The sequence below is a fragment of the Gorilla gorilla genome, chromosome 18, assembly GCF_029281585.2.
Source record: "Gorilla gorilla gorilla isolate KB3781 chromosome 18, NHGRI_mGorGor1-v2.1_pri, whole genome shotgun sequence".
NCBI classification, from domain to species: domain Eukaryota; kingdom Metazoa; phylum Chordata; class Mammalia; order Primates; family Hominidae; genus Gorilla; species Gorilla gorilla.
In genome coordinates, this window is record NC_073242.2 from 119035063 (window position 1) to 119051930 (window position 16868).

General features: G+C 63.3%; 1 protein-coding gene across 3 annotated transcripts in view; it reads left to right on the forward strand.

Moving 5' to 3' along the window:
* The first annotated feature begins 3949 nt into the window (after window positions 1-3949).
* ZFPM1 (zinc finger protein, FOG family member 1) overlaps window positions 3950-16868 on the forward strand; it is an 82241-nt gene continuing 69322 nt past the window's right edge. For all 3 annotated transcript variants that reach the window (XM_055364493.2, XM_055364494.2, XM_055364495.2), the window contains exon 1: window positions 3950-4349. In XM_055364493.2, coding sequence (XP_055220468.1) covers window positions 4310-4349 — 40 coding nt within the window. In that variant the 5' untranslated portion in view covers window positions 3950-4309. The remainder of the gene's footprint in view (window positions 4350-16868) is intronic.

A 16868-nucleotide genomic window follows, 5' to 3' on the forward strand; every position in this document is an offset into this window, starting at 1 on the left:
AGGGACCAGCCAGGGTGGGGGAGAGTGGGCAAGATGAGGCTGATGAAGGTTTGGAGCAGGGTGGGAGGGGCCTCTCAGAGCCATAAGGAAGTGAAGTCACAGATCCTGGTGACAGGCCAGCTGTGGGGAGTGGTGGGAAGCAGACAGAGGAGTTGGGTGCAGCCTGGTTCCGAGGCCCTCACATGGCCTGACCTCTAGGTGCACCAGCCCTGCAGCCGCTGCGGCCCTGGGTCCACCCACCCCGGCCTCCAGCTTCTGCCCCTGCACCCTCTCCGCCAGAAATGCCCTTCTCTCTCCCATCACTCTTTTTTGATCATCCTCTTCATCCTCATCCTTCAAGGTCCAGCTTAAGTTCCTAGAACATTCTGTGGCTCCTTGAGTCACAGCTCAACATTCGGCCTGCCACATACGTGGCGCCACAATTAGCCCCTCACCCACCCACAGCTGCTGCCCAGCCCCCGGCGGCCTTCCTGAGCTCTCCCCGGGAGACTGCGGAAGAGGAGACAGGTGGGCCTGCCCTGCACGCTGGGGCAGCTCAGCATTGGCCCATCAGAGGAGCCAGGTCCATGGCCGATAGCCCACAGGTAGGAGGGGAAGTGGCAGAGCCAAGATTCGAACCCAGTTTTCCCAACGTCCCATTCAGGGTGAGGAACATGGGCTCTGGAGTGAGAGTTCCTGGGCTCCCTCCCAGCTCCAGCACTTCCAAGACGTAGGACCCCTGAAAAGCAACTGGTCCACTCCAAGCCTCAGTTTCTGCATCTGTAATATGGGGGTAACTTGAGCCCCCACCCCAGCCAGTTGTGCAAAGGTGGCACAGACCTGGCACAGCCTGGAAGCACAAAGTCAGTGCTGTGCTGGTGATGCTGACACAGGTCCCGGAAAGGGGAGAGGAGGCTGGGGAGCTGGGAGAGGAGGCCATCTCAGAGTGCCTCCTCCCTTACCTCCAAATGTACAGGGTCGGCAACGCACAGAACCTCCCCTGAAACCAACCCAGCATCAGGGGTAGGGCTGAGGCAGAGTAGAAGCATAGTAAGGCATTTTCCCCATCACACCGCTCTACTCCCAATAGAAGGCTGGAATTCCATGTCCAATGGCCCAGCCCACCCCTGCACACCCCCACTGCTCGAACCCCAAAAATGTCTTCTTTGGGCTGAGGTTGTTTTTGGAGGGGAGGCAGTCTCCACGCCACTGCCAGACAGCACTTCCTATGTGTTCCAGGCCCTGCTCTCCCTGGGAGCCAGCAGGGGAGAACCCAGTGCGGCTCCTGAATGCAATTCCAACTTCCCCACCAGTGACTTTGGATGTGAATCTCAACACACCTCGAGAACATGCAGGGGCAGATGGAAACTGGGGTTCACAATGGGCAGCAGGTGGGGGGTGGAGGTCCCAAGTGGGCTCAGCCTGGACAGCCTCAGCAACCCCACACCCTGTTCCTCTCCCACCTGATCAGGGACTCCTGGAAAGCCCCACTTGGATGTCACCTCCTCCAGAAAGCCTTCTCTGATTTCCCCAGGCAGAGATGGCCGCTCCTGCTCTGGGCTCCCCCAGACCATCCTCTAGACAGCATGCCTTGTGTCTCTTCCTCAGTGTATGGTTATCGTCATGACCACCCTGAGGGTTTAATGGTGTGTGCAAGGTCCTGCAGCTTTACCACTCGACATCAGCAGGCAGCCTCCCCTCTTGGCTGCGGTTTTCTGATCTGTAATAATGCCTTCCTCCGGGCAGGCAGAGGGACAGAGTGTAGAAGGAATGTGCTACAAAAGCAGCCCTGGCAGGGTTAGGGGACCTGTGACCGGTGCAGGGGCACAGGGCCTGAGCTGGGAAGGGCACCACACCGGGCTCAACATCCTGCCCTTGATGCCCTGGGGTTTTGGGGTTTGGGGGTTTTGATGAAGGGGGCTCCACATTTTCATATTTTCATTTTGCATGGGGCCTTGCAAGTGATGGAGCCAGGGCAGCAGGCTGTGGTCTGGACCTGCCGCCTGCCCCCTTCGCTGGCTGCCCTGGGCATGTCCCTCCATGTTTTCATCTATATATGGGCTCATAGAAATAAATCAGATCAGGCAAAGCAGCAGCCAAAATGATCCCCATCATCTCCTCCTGCAGCCTAGAGAGACATCAGTCATGGATGATCATGGCTGTCTCCTGTTGACCCTCGGAATCTACCTCAACACAGATCTCCGCCCGTTCCAGCAGCGCCAGCCTGGGTGCCACTTGCTGTGCGTGGAGCTTCAGACCCAGCCCAGGTGCCAGCCCATGGCCACCTCCTCCAGGAACTCCCCTAACTCACAGGTCCACATACTCTAAAGTGGACTCCTTTGGGGAAGGAGGCGAGGCCTGGTGGGAAACCCAGACAGGTAGGTGGTCCATCCAGTTGACAAGCACTGGGTGGGGGCGGGAGGGTAGGGGGGAGGTCCTAGGTTGAGTGAACCAATCAGACATGGGCCCCACCCCCTCCAGAGAGCAGCTGTGGGAAGGCTGTGCCCACTGGACCCTGGCAGAGAGCAGGAAGGGCTGGAGGACCCGTATGCCCCTGGGCAGCTCTCTTGGCCTCCTGGTCTCAGTGTTCCTGTCTGTCCATGGCTGTGGGCAGGGACGGCGCATATCCAGTGTTGTACCCCTGCCTCTCCTACCCACCCGCCACTCTCCTGTACCAGGGAGAGAGCCCAGGCTCTGAGGGTAAGCCCCCACTTCTCCCCTTCCTTGGAGCCAGGGAATAGGTCCCAGAAGTTGGCACGAGATGGGGTCTTAGGAGCTCCCAGCAGGCTGGCGGGTGGTGTGACAGTCCTGCTGTGCGATGATCTCATCATCAGGTGGGAGGGGTCCTTCCTGTCTGCCCCTGGGCCCACTGACGCCCGTTTCTTATGAGTACGGGGGATGGGGGAGCAGGCAGCAAGTGTAGACCGAGAACATTAAAAGGAGATGATACAACTCAGCTGGGAGTGGGGGACAGCCCCCCAATGCGTGACCTTGAGCAAGTCCCCGAGCCTCCGTGAAGTGGGGCTCTTGAACACACCCCAGAGGGCAACAGTTCTCCATTTCCAGGCCTGAGCTGACAGCACCGCGCCCACAAACCTCGCTGACCTCTGACTGCTCCGAGAGGGGGCTGTGGCCCGGGCGCTGTGGGCAACTCCTTCGTGGATCTCCTGCGCGGCGCCCTGGAGAGGCTCGGTGAGGAAAGAGGCCCCAAGTGGCAACGCCCAGGGCTGCCGGCTCCCGCGCCCCCTCCTCGATTTCCAGCCTGGTCTGAGCTCACAGGGGAAGACCCGAGATCCTGCTCTCAGCTGGCGGACCCCACCGCAGTCTAACGGAAGCCCCCTCCCTGGCCCGAATCCGCTCCACACCCCAAGTCTGGCCCAAGAGAAACGTGGGCGTCAAGGCCTCGGGCTTCCTGAGCCGGTTGTCACTGCCCCCACCGCGCACGTGGAGCGTGCAGCAGAGCCCAGGGGTCTGGGGAGGGACCAAGGGCTGGGGGCGGAGTTACAGTGCGGGGGCGGAGCCTCGGCGTCTCAGGACCCAACCAGGTCGGGTCAGGTTTGGAGGCGGAGCTGGCGCCCAGAGGCGGGGCGCAGGATGCGGTGCCGCGGGGCAGCAGAACAGAACCGAATAGGTCTCAGAGTCCCAGCCCGGCCTGGGGACATGACCTCCGGGCAAAAGAGGAGTGGGGGAGGCTACAGGTCTCCCCGGGGCGCGGGCGGGGCCGAACCAGGAAGGGGCGGGGCATCGAGCGGGGCGGGGACAGTGCCTTGAAGGCCCAGACGGACAGGGGCGGGGCCGCAGCGCTGGGGTCGGAGCCAGCGCCGTAAGGAGCGAGGCGGGCGGGGGCGCGGTCGCGGCTCTGGGGGCGGAGCCGGAGAGGTGCAGGGCCCGGCAGGAGGCACGGGGCGGGGCCGGAGCGCCGGGGGCGGGGCGGGAGGCGAGGCGGCCGACGACGCTCAGGCCCGGCCCCGCCCCGTGCCTCCAGCCCGCCAGGAGCGCCCTCGCAGTGGCCGCCTGCTCCGCCGCTCGCCGCCCGCGGGTTCCATTGAGAAAAGCCGAGCGGCGGCGAGTGCGCGGGAGCGGAGGAGCCGGCACCCGCTCGCCGGGCAGTCCGCGCGCCCGCAACGCAGGACCGTGGCCTCTCGGGCCTCCGCGGCAGCTCCAGCGGCTCCGGGGCTGGGCGCGCGGGCTGGGGGCGCGGGCCGGGGCGGCCGCGGAGACCGGGGGCCGGGGGCATGAGCGGTCCCGCGGCCCCGCCGCGCCCCCGCCGCCCGCCGCCGCCCGCCCGGGGCTAGAGGCGGCCGCCGGGAGGGCGCGCGGCGCCGGAGACATGTCCAGGAGGAAACAGAGCAACCCCCGGCAGATCAAGCGTGAGTCAAACTTTGCCCGCCGTCCCCTCCGCGCGCCCGACCCCCGCCGGAGCCCAGCCGCCAGCGCCGCCCCCGCCCGTCCCCGCTCTGCCCCGGGCGCCGGCGACCTTCACCCCGCGCCGCGCCCCCCGCGCTGTGCCAAGCGCGCCGTAATCTAATCTCCGCCGGCGGCCTGGGCCCCCGCGTCTCGGCTTAGGCACCGGGGGGTTCAGCCCAGGAGGGGGCCGCCCGGAGGCCGGGAGGAGGGTGGTTGGGGGCGCGGCCCGGGTAGCTCGGCCCCTCGCGGCCTGCCCCTCCCCCGCATCTGCGAGATGGTGCGGCGATAGGGCGGCCCCGATCTGGGCTCAGATAAAGTTTAAAATATTCCATTCTGCAAGTCCCGTCCTGATAAGATCGTTCTGTCGGGACGGGCTGAAATTGTGATCTTATCTCGCGCGGTTGACTCTCCCAGGCTTTGTATCTAGAAGCGGAGAGAGAGACCTGGGAGGGAGAGGGGACACCCGGGGCCGCGGAGATGCCTGGCCAAGTGGCAGGCACCGGCCCGCGCCCACCCCCACCGGTGCCGTCGCAGAGCCGCAGGACAGGGGAGGGGGTAGCGCGCAGCTGCCGCAGCCGAGGCACTTGGCTCCAACCCCCCAGACACCCCCACCCCGTGCCCTAGCGCTGAAGTCCTGAACCCAGGCCCTGCCTGCCTGGTGACACCTCCTGGACCCTGCAAGTGTCCCAGCCAAGGCGGCATGGGCAACAAATGGTGCCCTCGGATGCCCGCGGGCACCCCCTGGCATCCCAGTGGGCTGCTCTGAGTCAGAGAAGGGCCTCCCAGGACGCAGCCCCGGGCCGGGGTCGCCCCTGCACGCGACTAAGTTTCTCGCTGGTCCGGCTCCCTGCCCGGTCAGAAGCTGCTGCCCCGCCGCCACATTGCCAGTGCCCCCGCGATGAGAACTAAGCTGTCGGGGCCACTGTCTGGCCTGGGCCTCTGGGCTGTGCCAGGAGGGAGCAAGAGCACAGGAAGCTCCCCTCCCCACCCTATGCCAATAATAACTTTGCGCCTCACAGTTAGGGCCCAGACGCAGGTCTTCCTCCCCGGGGCGCCTCCCCGGAGCCTGACGGGCAGGTCGTCTGAGCCCTGCCAGGAGGCCACGACGGAAACCCGCCCGCTGCCCAGCCGTAGGCGCCCGGGCACTACCTCCTTTGTCCACACGACCACTGCCACCAGGACCCCTTGTGCGGGGCCTGTGGGAGCTTCCCTACTCAGGAGGTCTCCCGAGGCGGGGGTCACAGGCATGAACCGGTTCCCGTAACCCAACTCCCTCAGCGCAAACGGGACCTGTTTTCCGAAAGTCGCCTTCTATCGTGTCAACTCAAGTATTAAAAGCCACCCACAGGTCCCGATCCGCGCTTGTGCTCTGGTTTCTTTTTCCTTCCTCCCCTGAGCGCCTATGTTCGGTTCTGGGGTGTGTGTGTGTGTGTGTGTGTGTGTGTGTGTGTGTTTCACTGTGATGAGAAATGCAGATAGCTCGGGCAGGGAGATCGCAGGTTGGGAACCGATCTCCAGCGCTGATAAGGCCGCCAGCGCCAGCGAGAGCCCGTAGCCCAGCCCAGCGGGGCGGGCAGAGCGCGCGCACTTTGGGAACTGGGACCGCGGCGGGTGCACGGTGAGCCACAGCGGCCCATCCTCGTTGCGGCCCGGGACCGGGGCAGAGAAAGGGCCCGGACGAGGGAGGCAGGGCCGCGGACCCTCCCTATCGCTCGCGGCCCGGGGCGCCTCCTCCCCATGGCAGATCTCAGCACGTTAAGATGCGAAGGCTGATTGTCACCAAGCGGCGGCGCCCGCCCGCCCTCTTGCCAGCGCCTGTGCCTGCCCGCTGCCCTGGCCTCACCTGCGGCCGGGCCTCGAGTGCAGAGCGGAGGGGGCCGAGCGCTTCGGGCCGCCCACCCCCCACCCGCGCCCCCATCAAAGCCCTCGCGCAGCTGCCCGCGCCTCTGTGCGCCTTTTGTTCCGTGCGGAGATAGATGTGCCGCGCTGATAAGGCGCGCAACCGATGGTGGCTGAGATAGGCGCTTCCATTTATTAACTTCAAACGTGGGAGCGGGGGCAGGGCGAGGCGGGAGCGCGGCCTTGGCCGGCCAGATGGCGGAGGCGATAGGCCGGGCTGCCGACGGGGAGCGCGGGGTCGGGGCAGCTCGGGACCCCCGGCGCCCCCAGCCCGCTGGGTTTTCCTCCCGCCCGAGTCGATGCGAGCTCCGATAAGAGCCTGGCCGGTCGGCCCGATGGCGATCGCCAAGAGCGATAAGAGGCCTTATCTTTGGCCACCAGGCCCGGCCGGGTTGGAGAACAGCGCGGGGGCGCCGCGACTGGGGCGAGTGGGGGCTTGGAATGGCCCGGGTTGGGGCCGGGGAGCCGGCGTCCCTGCGCTGGTCTGTCTGGGGGAGTTTTCTCCCCATACACACTTAATTGCCAAGAAGTTGATCCTCCCCTGTGGCCGGTGGTACAGTCCGTCAAAATGAAAGAAAACTGGCTTTGCCCGGGCCAGGAGGGGAAAGGGGGAGGACACCCTGCCCCGAGTCCTCGTAGATGGTGCGAGACCGCTAGAGGTGGGTTTGTCACCTCCAGAAGGAGAGAGGGTGTTTTCCCCTTGAATCATGCTGGTGTTGCTGTTAGTTCCTAGCAAGAACCAAGTGTACACTGCTTGGAGTTTTCTTGAAAAAAAAAAAAATCAAGGTGGTTTCCATGGCCCAGGCTGCTTTGGGGGAGGCCAGTGTACCCTGGTGTGGAGGCGCCGCAGACCTGCCTGGGCTGAGCACTGTTTGCTGAGCACTACTGCATACAGGCCCTGGGTCCCAGTGGCAAACGAGAGGGGCAGAGGGGGCAGCCAAGGGGAGCAGGGAGCACATCAGGTGGTCAGGGACACTTCTTGGAAGGGGGTGACCTTTGGCACAGTAGGGCTGGCCTCAGTTTTCCACTGCTGTCGGGGGAGCAAGGGCTGAGAGGCGCCTGGGGCTGGGGGGCCAGCCTGTGCCAGCAGGTGCGAGTGAGGTCGGGAGTGATGGAGTCGGTCAGGTCCTTGGTCTCCCACTCTGAAAAATGGAATCAGGAATAGATCCCCAGGGCTTTGGGAGTCCCCAGGTCAGGCTGGAGATATTGAGGGTCCACCGAGGCACTTTGCAGTGGAAGGGCCCATGGATCCCACAGGCCAGATAGAACCCTAGGCCATCTGGGTAGGGCCTTCCGGAAGGAGCCGGGGAGGGAGGGTCCCTGAGCCCCTCCTATTCCAGCCCAGGCAGCCGCTGCAGCTCAGAAGAAGGTGTTTTTCACACACTCTCAGAGTTTGATTAAACAAATTATTGGTAACCACAGGATGACTAATTCACTCCAAGCTTCAAAGTCACCCACCTGCTCTCCCCAGCAGCCCAACGCCCACCCGTGGGGCTGGCAGTGCCATCTGGCAAGGGCCATTTCCAGTTCCAGAGAGGGCTGGGTGGGGCCCAGAGGGAGATGGGGTGGTTTCTGTGATGTGTTATGAACATGAGTGGGATGTCAGCACAGAGCCATCCACACTGGCCTTCCATGCGTGGGAGGCACCCGGGTGTTGAGGCTGTCAGAGGCCACCTTACCATGCTCATGACCCAGAGTGGTGGCAGAGCATCCAGGAAAGAAGGGGCTTTGGCAGCCTGGCTGACCCTGGTGCTGAACCACAGGGGACAAGTTACTGTGCCTTCCACAGCTCTCAGTTTCCCCCTGTTGGAAACATGGATATGATAGTGTATGCCATCTAGGGGCTGCAGGTCCTGCTCTCAGCTTACCTGGTCCTTGGCCCAGTTGCCTCGTCCCCAGTCACCATCCTGAGGGGAACGGTGCCTGCAGCCTGCTTGGTGCTTAGGCTGCAAAGCCATCATTGTCATCTCAGAGTCCTGATCCCAGCCACGTTTTTCTCTCTTTCTCTCTCTTTTTTTTTCCTTAGTTAAAATTTTTTTAAAAAATAGACATGGAGTCTCACTACGTTGCCCAGGCTGGTCTTGAACTCCTGGGCACAAGCTATACTCCCAGCTCAGCCTCCCAAAGCACTGGGGTTCCAGACATGAGGCACCGCACCTGCCCTCAAGCCACATTTAGCGGAGGGAATTAGAGATCGGGAGGTACTCTCAAGGCCCCCCACCCCTAAACCTGGACTCCAGCAGGGTCTGGCGGACCCTGGAGCCCACGCCGTCACCCAGCTCTGGGCCGATTGTGGTTTGCCCCCTTTCCTGGGCCTTAGGGAAGGCAGACAGCTCATGTTCATTTGATGGTAAGAATAATATTCATAACAGCCAATGCTTAAGAGCCCTCTCTGTGCCAGGCTGTGTATTAACTTAAAGCAGGTCCTCTTTTGATCACTATTTTACATCTGGGGAAACTGAAGCACAGAGAAGTTTCTCGCCCAAGCAAGTGATGGAGCTAGAGTTGGAACCCAGGCGGCTGGGCCTGCGCTCCTTAAGGGTGTGTCCGTGAGCACCGCGCTGCCTTCTCTCCATCCTCCGGCTTCTGTCTGCCCTGCCACCCTGGGCCTCTCTCAGCCTCAGTCTCCACATCTGTGAAATGGGCCTTTGGGACCAGGGGCCCTCTGAGGTCTTTCCCCAGATGGCCTCCTTCCTAAGACATGACTGCAAGGGGGAGGGGGTCCCCTGGGAGGCTCATCCAGGCCTTCCTTGGGCCTGGGACTGCCGTCAGCCCAGCCGGCCCCTCCCTGGAGGTCACCAGGAACCCAGCGTGGCATCCAGCACCACTGGGGATTTAAATGGGTCAGTTGGAGAAGAAAGGAGGAGGGAATGTGATGCCATTAATTGTGCCCCTTATCTCCTGTTTCTATGCCAACCAGACGTTCCTGGGCTTGACGGGCTTGTGAATAATACTCCCGCTGGCCTATCTGCCATCGACAGCCTCCTCCTGGAGGCAGCTGTTGCCTGGCCGATTGGTATCACCAACCCCATGGACCCGGCCCAGCCACACTCGGGGCCCTGGTGGGGCTCCTGCCCACCTGGCCACCATACCCGTGGGTATTCCTGGAGGTGCCCAGTGGCTCCTGACCCCATTTCACAGAGGAGGAAACTGAGGCTACAGCCACAGATCTGCTCTCCAGACCTCGTCTGCCACCCTACACTCAGGCAGGAGTGGCCCAGACTGAAGGGAAGGGGGTTCCAGAACCTGCAAAGGGGTCATCTGCGCCCCGCCTGGTGAGTCCCGCCACTCTGGATGCGCTGTCCTTGGTTGTGTCATTAGGAGGCAGATGACCCCATGGGTGAGGGATCAGCCACCTGCAAGCTGCAGGCAGCGCTTGTGGCCTTATGGACCAGGGGAGAGCCGGCGCCCGTCAGGGCTGAGCCCCTCGTTAGGGCCTGTGTGCAAGTCAGGACTTGGGTGGCTCCTCTCTGGCTCCTTTTGGCCCCTGGAATTTGCCTGTGTGCAGGCGGCCCCCATGCAGCTCCTTCAGAGGCCCTGTCCACACCTGCCTGATGGCCTTGCCAGCCCATCCTGTCACCCGCTCCCCGCTCAGGCCCACAAGCTCTCAGAGCAGGACTGGGTCAGTCCCGTCCCCACAGAGTGGGCCTCCCGGAACTCTGTCAGATAAATGACCAGAGGGACGCTCAGCTCAAAATAGACATGGCATACTCACACCACAGCTCTGCCACTTACTGGCCGTGGAACTATGGGCAAGGCCTGCCCATGTGAGCCTCCATTTTCCCATCTGCAAAGTGAGCGTAATGATACTACCTGTCCCCTGAGCACTGTTGTAAGAATGGAAGGAAAATACCTGTTATCCGAGACAGCTGCTACTAACCCTCTCCCCCTCCTACCCTTCTCCTTCCTCCTGCTTCCCTTCATTCCCCCCCTTCTTCCTCCTCCCCCTCCTCCTCTTCCTCCTCCCCCTCCTCCTCTTTCTCCTCCCCCTCCTCTCCCTCCTCCCCAGCAGCCTAACGCCCACCCATGGGGCTGGCAGTGCTCTCTGGCAAGGGCCTTCCTCCTCCCCCTCCTCCCCTTCCCCCTTCCCTTCTTCCCCTTCCTCCTCCTCTTCCCCTTCCTCCTCCCCCTCTTCCTCCCCCTCTCCCCCTCCCCCTCCCCCTTCCCTCCTCCTCCCCTTCCCCCTTCCCTTCTTCCCCTTCCTCCTCCTCTTCCCCTCCTCCTCCCCCTCTTCCTCCTCCCTCTCCCCCTCCCCCTCCCCCTTCCCCTCCTCCTCCCCCTCTCCCCCTCCCCCTCTCCCCCTCCCCCTCTTCCCCTTCATGGTCAATCACTTGGGTGAGATCTGTGGTTTCCAGCTTATCTGAGATGGAGCAATCCCTCTTCCCAAGCTGTCTCCCAGGACAGTGCAGCATGTGAAACACACAGGGGCCCTGCCTTGGAAGGGCCCCTCAACCCTGCTGCTCACATAGCTCACTGCGCTGGCCCCAGGTTCCAGGTCAGGGCAGCCCCTGACACCCACCCTCTAGCTGGCTGGCCCTTCCCTCCAGCGCATCCCGACTCCCCAGGCTGTGTGGCCTTGGCATACTCTTGCCCTCTTGGGGCTGGGGCTTCCCTTTGGCGAAGGCAGCAAGGAGGGGCTGAGATGATGCTCCTGCCTGTGCCTCTCCACCTCCCCACCTGGCTCTGGGAGGGTCTGGACCAAGCCAAGCCAGAGGGGTTTGGGGGCCAGGCAGCCAAGCGAGAGGCCCAGGGTTTATCGAGGGTCCCCAGCCTACTGTTGGCAGGGCCTGGAGAGCAGTGGGCTGCTCTCAGCCTGGGAAGGTGGGTCAGGAGGAGTGGGGGTCCTCGCAGGAAGGCACACTGGCAGTTCCTGGGGAGCTGCCTGCCATCTTTCTGGGCCCAGGCAGTGTCATGGTGGCGGCCCTCCCTGCCTCGGTTGGTTCAGTGGGCATACCCATTTTTCAGATGAGGATGAGAAGGTCCTAAGAGGCCAGGACTCGAGTCCTGCCCTGGTGCGAGGAAGAAACAGGGGAGATGGTCTGGTCCTGACCTCTGCCCAACACCAGCCTTCATGTTTAGCACGTGGCACTGACTTAAGGACCCCAGAGTGAGGATGGGGGGTGTGGCTCTCAGCCAGGTGGCCTCAGCCAATGCCCACCTCAGAGACTCCTCTTTAGAGTGGGAATAACGGGGTCCCTCCTATCCGAGCTGTGTTGGGTAGGCTAACAGGGCTGGTATACAGTAGGTGCTTAAATAGCAGCTGTTTGGAGCAGACCCCTGGTCCCAGGTCAGGAAGAGGACCTGACTTATTCATGCCAGCTGACATGGTGCTCCTACTCCCGTGGGCCTCGGCCTCCCAGCTGTTCATGGGGCCACTGGGCAGGCTAAGGACTGAGGGATGGGAGGCCTGGTGAGGACCGAGGGGTGGGGCGGGAGGCCTGGTGAGGACCGAGGGGTGGGGCGGGAGGCCTGGTGAGGACCGAGGGGTGGGGCGGGAGGCCTGGTGAGGACCCAGGGGTGGGGCGGGAGGCCTGGTGAGGACCCAGGGGTGGGGCGGGAGGCCTGGTGAGGACCCAGGGGTGGGGCGGGAGGCCTGGTGAGGACCCAGGGGTGGGGTGGGAGGCCTGGTGAGGACCCAGGGGCGGGAGGCCTGGTGAGGACCCAGGGGCGGGGCGGGAGGCCTGGTGAGGACCGAGGGGTGGGGCGGGAGGCCTGGTGAGGACCCAGGGGTGGGGCGGGAGGCGTGGTGAGGACCCAGGGGTGGGGCGGGAGGCCTGGTGAGGACCCAGGGGTGGGGCGGGAGGCCTGGTGAGGACCCAGGGGTGGGGCGGGAGGCCTGGTGAGGACCCAGGGGCGGGGCGGGAGGCCTGGTGAGGACCGAGGGGTGGGGCGGGAGGCCTGGTGAGGACCCAGGGGTGGGGCGGGAGGCCTGGTGAGGACCCAGGGGTGGGGCGGGAGGCCTGGTGAGGACCGAGGGGTGCGAGGCCTGGTGAGGACCCAGGGGTGGGGCGGGAGGCCTGGTGAGGACCGAGGGGTGGGGCGGGAGACCTGGTGAGGACCCAGGGGTGGGGCGGGAGGCCTGGTGAGGACCCAGGGGTGGGGCGGGAGGCCTGGTGAGGACCGAGGGGCGGGAGGCCTGGTGAGGACCGAGGGGTGGGGCGGGAGGCCTGGTGAGGACCCAGGGGCGGGGCGGGAGGCCTGGTGAGGACCGAGGGGTGGGGCGGGAGGCCTGGTGAGGACCCAGGGGTGGGGCGGGAGGCCTGGTGAGGATCCAGGGGTGGGGCGGGAGGCCTGGTGAGGACCCAGGGGCGGGAGGCGTGGTGAGGACCGAGGGGTGCGAAGCCTGGTGAGGACCAGGATGCTTGCTGGGGAGTCCCCAGGTTCCCACCCCATCCCCACCGCAGGGGCTTTGCCCCACCACCTGGGCTGCACCCTCAGGGCTCCGGGTGGTTGCCGGCCTTCAACTCTGGAGAGGGAGGTGACCAGTCTGGGGACGGCTTCGGACAACAGCGCAACCTCACGTCCTGGCCTGGCCTTGCTGTGACCCTGTGGCCAGTGGCTGTGTCTGGGGCCTCTGTTTCTCTCTTGAAGGAGGAGCTTAATGAGAACACCTCCTTCCCGGCTGTTGTGTGGGGTGCAGGCTGGGAAGGGCTGTCCTAGGGACACGTCTGTGAGGGACTTTGCTGCCTCTGGAGCTGCCGGTTGCATTATTGATATTTTGCCAAAAGCCCTGAGGGCTGGACGTTCAGCAGAGTCCCACTGGCCCTCCCCTCCTTCAGGTGTTGGGTTGTGAAGGGAGGAGGGACTCTGCCTGAGTGTGCCACGCCCTGGACTGGGCTGGCCTCACAACCCAGCCCCGGCTGTCCTCTTCTTGCCCGGAGATCTGGCCCACTACTAAGATCATCGCTGGCATTGGCCAACCCATTTTACAGGCGAGAAACGGAGGCCCTGGAGGCATGACATGCGCGACGTTATGTGGGAGCTGGGGCCGTGGACCCCGGGGGTGGGCCCAGGTTTCTCTGGGCACTGCCCACTCAGCACCCCCAAGCCACCAGCCCTACTGCATCGGCCTGCGGCCAGGAGAGGCCCAGGTTCCTCCCCATCTCCTCCTCCCTCCCCAGCTGCCTTGTGTTTTGGGGGAAGGCAGTGGCCCTGCTGAGGCAGGAATGTGGTGGCTGACCTTGGGCAGAGCCGGGTGAGCAGATAAGCAGGCCCCTCCCCTCAGCCTCCTGTGCCTCCGTCTGCTTCCCCAGCTTCCCCTGGGCTGCTGGCTGTGGTCTTGGGAGCCTCAGCTTCCCCAGCTGTGAAATGGGTGTCGGGGGCTGGTGGGCAGCTTCTGAGAGCTCAGGCCCTGACTCTGCTTGTTCCCTCAGTTCCCCACCTGGAGCTGGAGTGAGCCCAGCGTGCTGAGGGCTCCTGTCTGCTAAGTGCCTTACGGGCATCCCCGTCCTGCCCTTCTCCAGACACCACTTAACTTTGGGTTCTCCACCCATTTCGCACGTGAGAAAATCGGGGGTCAGAGAGGGTGGGTGGCTGCGCTAGAGTCTCACAGCACACAGTGGTGCTCTGGCTGTGGAGGCAGCGGCAGGGCAGGGTGGCCCTGCCCCAGCTCCCGGGCGGGCTGCCTGTGCCTAGGACCTCCTGGACTGTCAGGGGTGTGGCTTCCTGAGAAGGAGGGGGCAGCCACCGCGGGCTTCCGGGTTGCTCCGGGAGCTTCCCTGTGGGCCGCTATGGTTGGAATCCTGGAGTGGAGAATCCTAGACCCTCTGTCATTATAGGGAGGTTACCTTGCTTCTCCAAGCCTCAGTCTCCATCTCTGCAAAATGGGGGTATCGTAAGGCACCAGGCTGGGCTCCAGGGTTGCCTGGTCTTCGTGCAAGTCACTCAGCCACCCTGAGCCTCAGTTTCCCCACTATAAAATGGAGCAGTGATGCTCACCTCACGGGGCTGTGAGGAGCGATGCCACCCAACACGGGAGGTGCAGCCCGGGCCAGGGCCCCCTGTGGTCTGTGCTGTGTAACAAAATCCACACAAACAGGGCAGGGGCCCCCCTCCCCTCCCCAGGTTGCTGACGTCCCTCAGGTGTCTCTGTCACGGCTGGCCTTGCGTGGGCCCACTCCTTCCCACTTCCTTCTGGGCACCTGCACCCATCACCGCCTCCTGCCCCAACTTCCCTTTTTTCCATCAAGCCCCCACTTCCCAAGTCAGACCCAGGGAGCAGGAGCGGAGGAGGCCCCTGGGCCAGGTGGTCGTGGCTCCTTCCCGAAGTGATGCATGAGGAAAGACCTGCTGGGGAGTCCTCCGGGGACAGGGGACAGGACCTCACGGTTGACGGCACATCTATCCTGGACATCCTCAGCCCCCAGTGAGGGACCAGGTGCCTGCAGCTGCCCCCTCAGCCTCTCTTGGGGTTCCTCTGGCAGCAGGCGCCCAGACCCTGGTGATGGGAGGGGAAGCCAAGACTCAGAGCCATCAGTGGCCACAGGGCCCTCCCCCGGATGTGACCCCAGGACCTAAGCCCCTCTCCACACTCAGCCCCCAGGTTCACCGGTGTCACAGCACCTACTGGGCATTTACTAGGCCCCTGCCTCGCACTCAGCCACCGTGCCCAGGATTTGATAGACGTGGCCTCACGTCCTTTTCCCGGCAGCCTTTGAAGGAGGCCCAGTGTGCAGATGGGGAAACTGAGGCTTAGAGAGTTTCAAGGTCAGCCCCAGCCCTGGAGCTTGAGCTCCTAGATCTGGGCGGGGAAACCACCCGGCAAATATTTTGAGGAGGGAACGAGAGGAGGGCAGCAGTGGTGGTTTTTATAGGAGACCTTTCCCTGCTCCCGCTGGGCCAGGGGATGCCCGTCTTCAGGCTGAGGAAACTGAGGCCTTCCTGTGTCTCTAGGTAGATCCAGCTCTGGCCTCAATACTGTGTCCTCTGGCTGTGTGACCCTGAGAAGCCTCAATACTGTGTCCTCTGGCTGTGTGACCCTGAGCAAGTCCCTTCCCTGCTCTGGGCCAAGGTGGCCACTGCAGGGCCTTAGAAATGTAGGAAAGAGATCAGAGCTACGACTAGACCTGGCACACGTAGGGCAGGGCCAGCCCTGGGCACTTCCAGGAAGTCCCAGACCGTGGGATGGGGCTCCAGCCAGCCAGGAGCCCTTGATCGAGGTGTTTGTTCTATACCCCATGGTCCATCAGTCAATCCTTGGGGGCTGGAAGGAATGGATTGGAGCCTCCTTCTTCCCAGTGGACAGAGGTGCTCTGTTTAGGGCCTGGGTGCCGCGTCTCAAGGAAGGGCCCTGAGGACAGGTGAGCAGCCCCTCAAAATTTAAGGGTGCACTGAGCACACCTGGGCCCGAGGGGCCGAGGCATGTGAGCCGTGCCTCAGGTTGAGACGCACAGGGGCAGGGCCCCCAGGTGCCCCCAGGCTGCCTGTTTATGACTGATAGTTCCCGACTCCAGGCCTGGGCCCTGGATATGCTCCCAGAGGGGACGGGACACCCTGCAAGTCCCAAGGCAGGAGGACGGGGTGTTTGCACCTCAGTCCTGCTGCTGTCCCCAACACCACCTACCGTCTTTCCACTTCATGGGCCTGGAACAGCTCAGGAAGGCTTGGGACTACCCCAGCCTTCTTGGGACCTTGAGGCAGTTACAGCCTCAGTTTCCCCCATTGCTCATAGGCCCACACCCAGCTCCACCAAAACCAAACATTTTCCCAGAGAGCAGAGAGACCCCCTACCCCCGCCATGGCAATGGTCGGTGGGCACCCAGGCCCTCTGGGGCCCTGGCTCAAGCCGATCATCCCCATACCCTTCCAGCTCTACAGGCTGCGGCCTGGTCCGCCCTGCACTGTCTCCTGGTCCGGGCCTCTGGCGGGCACAGGTTTCAGCTCCTGCGATAACTGGGAAAGTTGAACTGGCCCCATTACTGCGCCAAGATGGTGAGTGAGATACAGCCTTGATAATGGAGGAGATACCAGCTTCTCGGTGGCCAATAGCCCAGCCTCTCCACCCATTAACATTCCCCACCAGCGATCCGCCGCCTATCTCCTCCATTTCCACTCCTCCCGAAGATAAGAATGGAAATTCTGACTTCATAGCTCACTGATTAAAGTGTCTGGATTTCTTGATAATACACAGATAAATTATGTTTTTGAAAAAGAAGGTAGGGAGGAGGGTGAGGAGGATGGGGGCCTGGGGTGGGTGGGAGCCCTTGGCCGTTTCTCCCAGCCTCTTTTGGCCCCTGGGCCAGGCTGTGAACCACAGAGCATCTGGCCTACACCGCCGCGGCCTCTGCACAGACCCCGTGTCCGGAGGCGCAGAGTTAGCTCACAGCAGGGCCCGGGCTGGGGAGACACAGGCAGGGCGCAGCGTCTGCTCAGAAGACAAACAGCAGAAACATGTCGTAATGCTGGAAACAGGCTGGTGCTGGGAGCTAGTAACCGTGGCCCACAGGCCTGCGGGGAAGCCCTCTGTTGGGGAAGTGCCCCTCCCAGCAGCCTGGTGGTGGGCAAAGGGTGGAAGAAAAGCCAAAAGTCTGGGCCTGGCTGGCTGCGCCTGTCTTGGGCCATGTCTCTGTGCCTCAGTTTCCCCA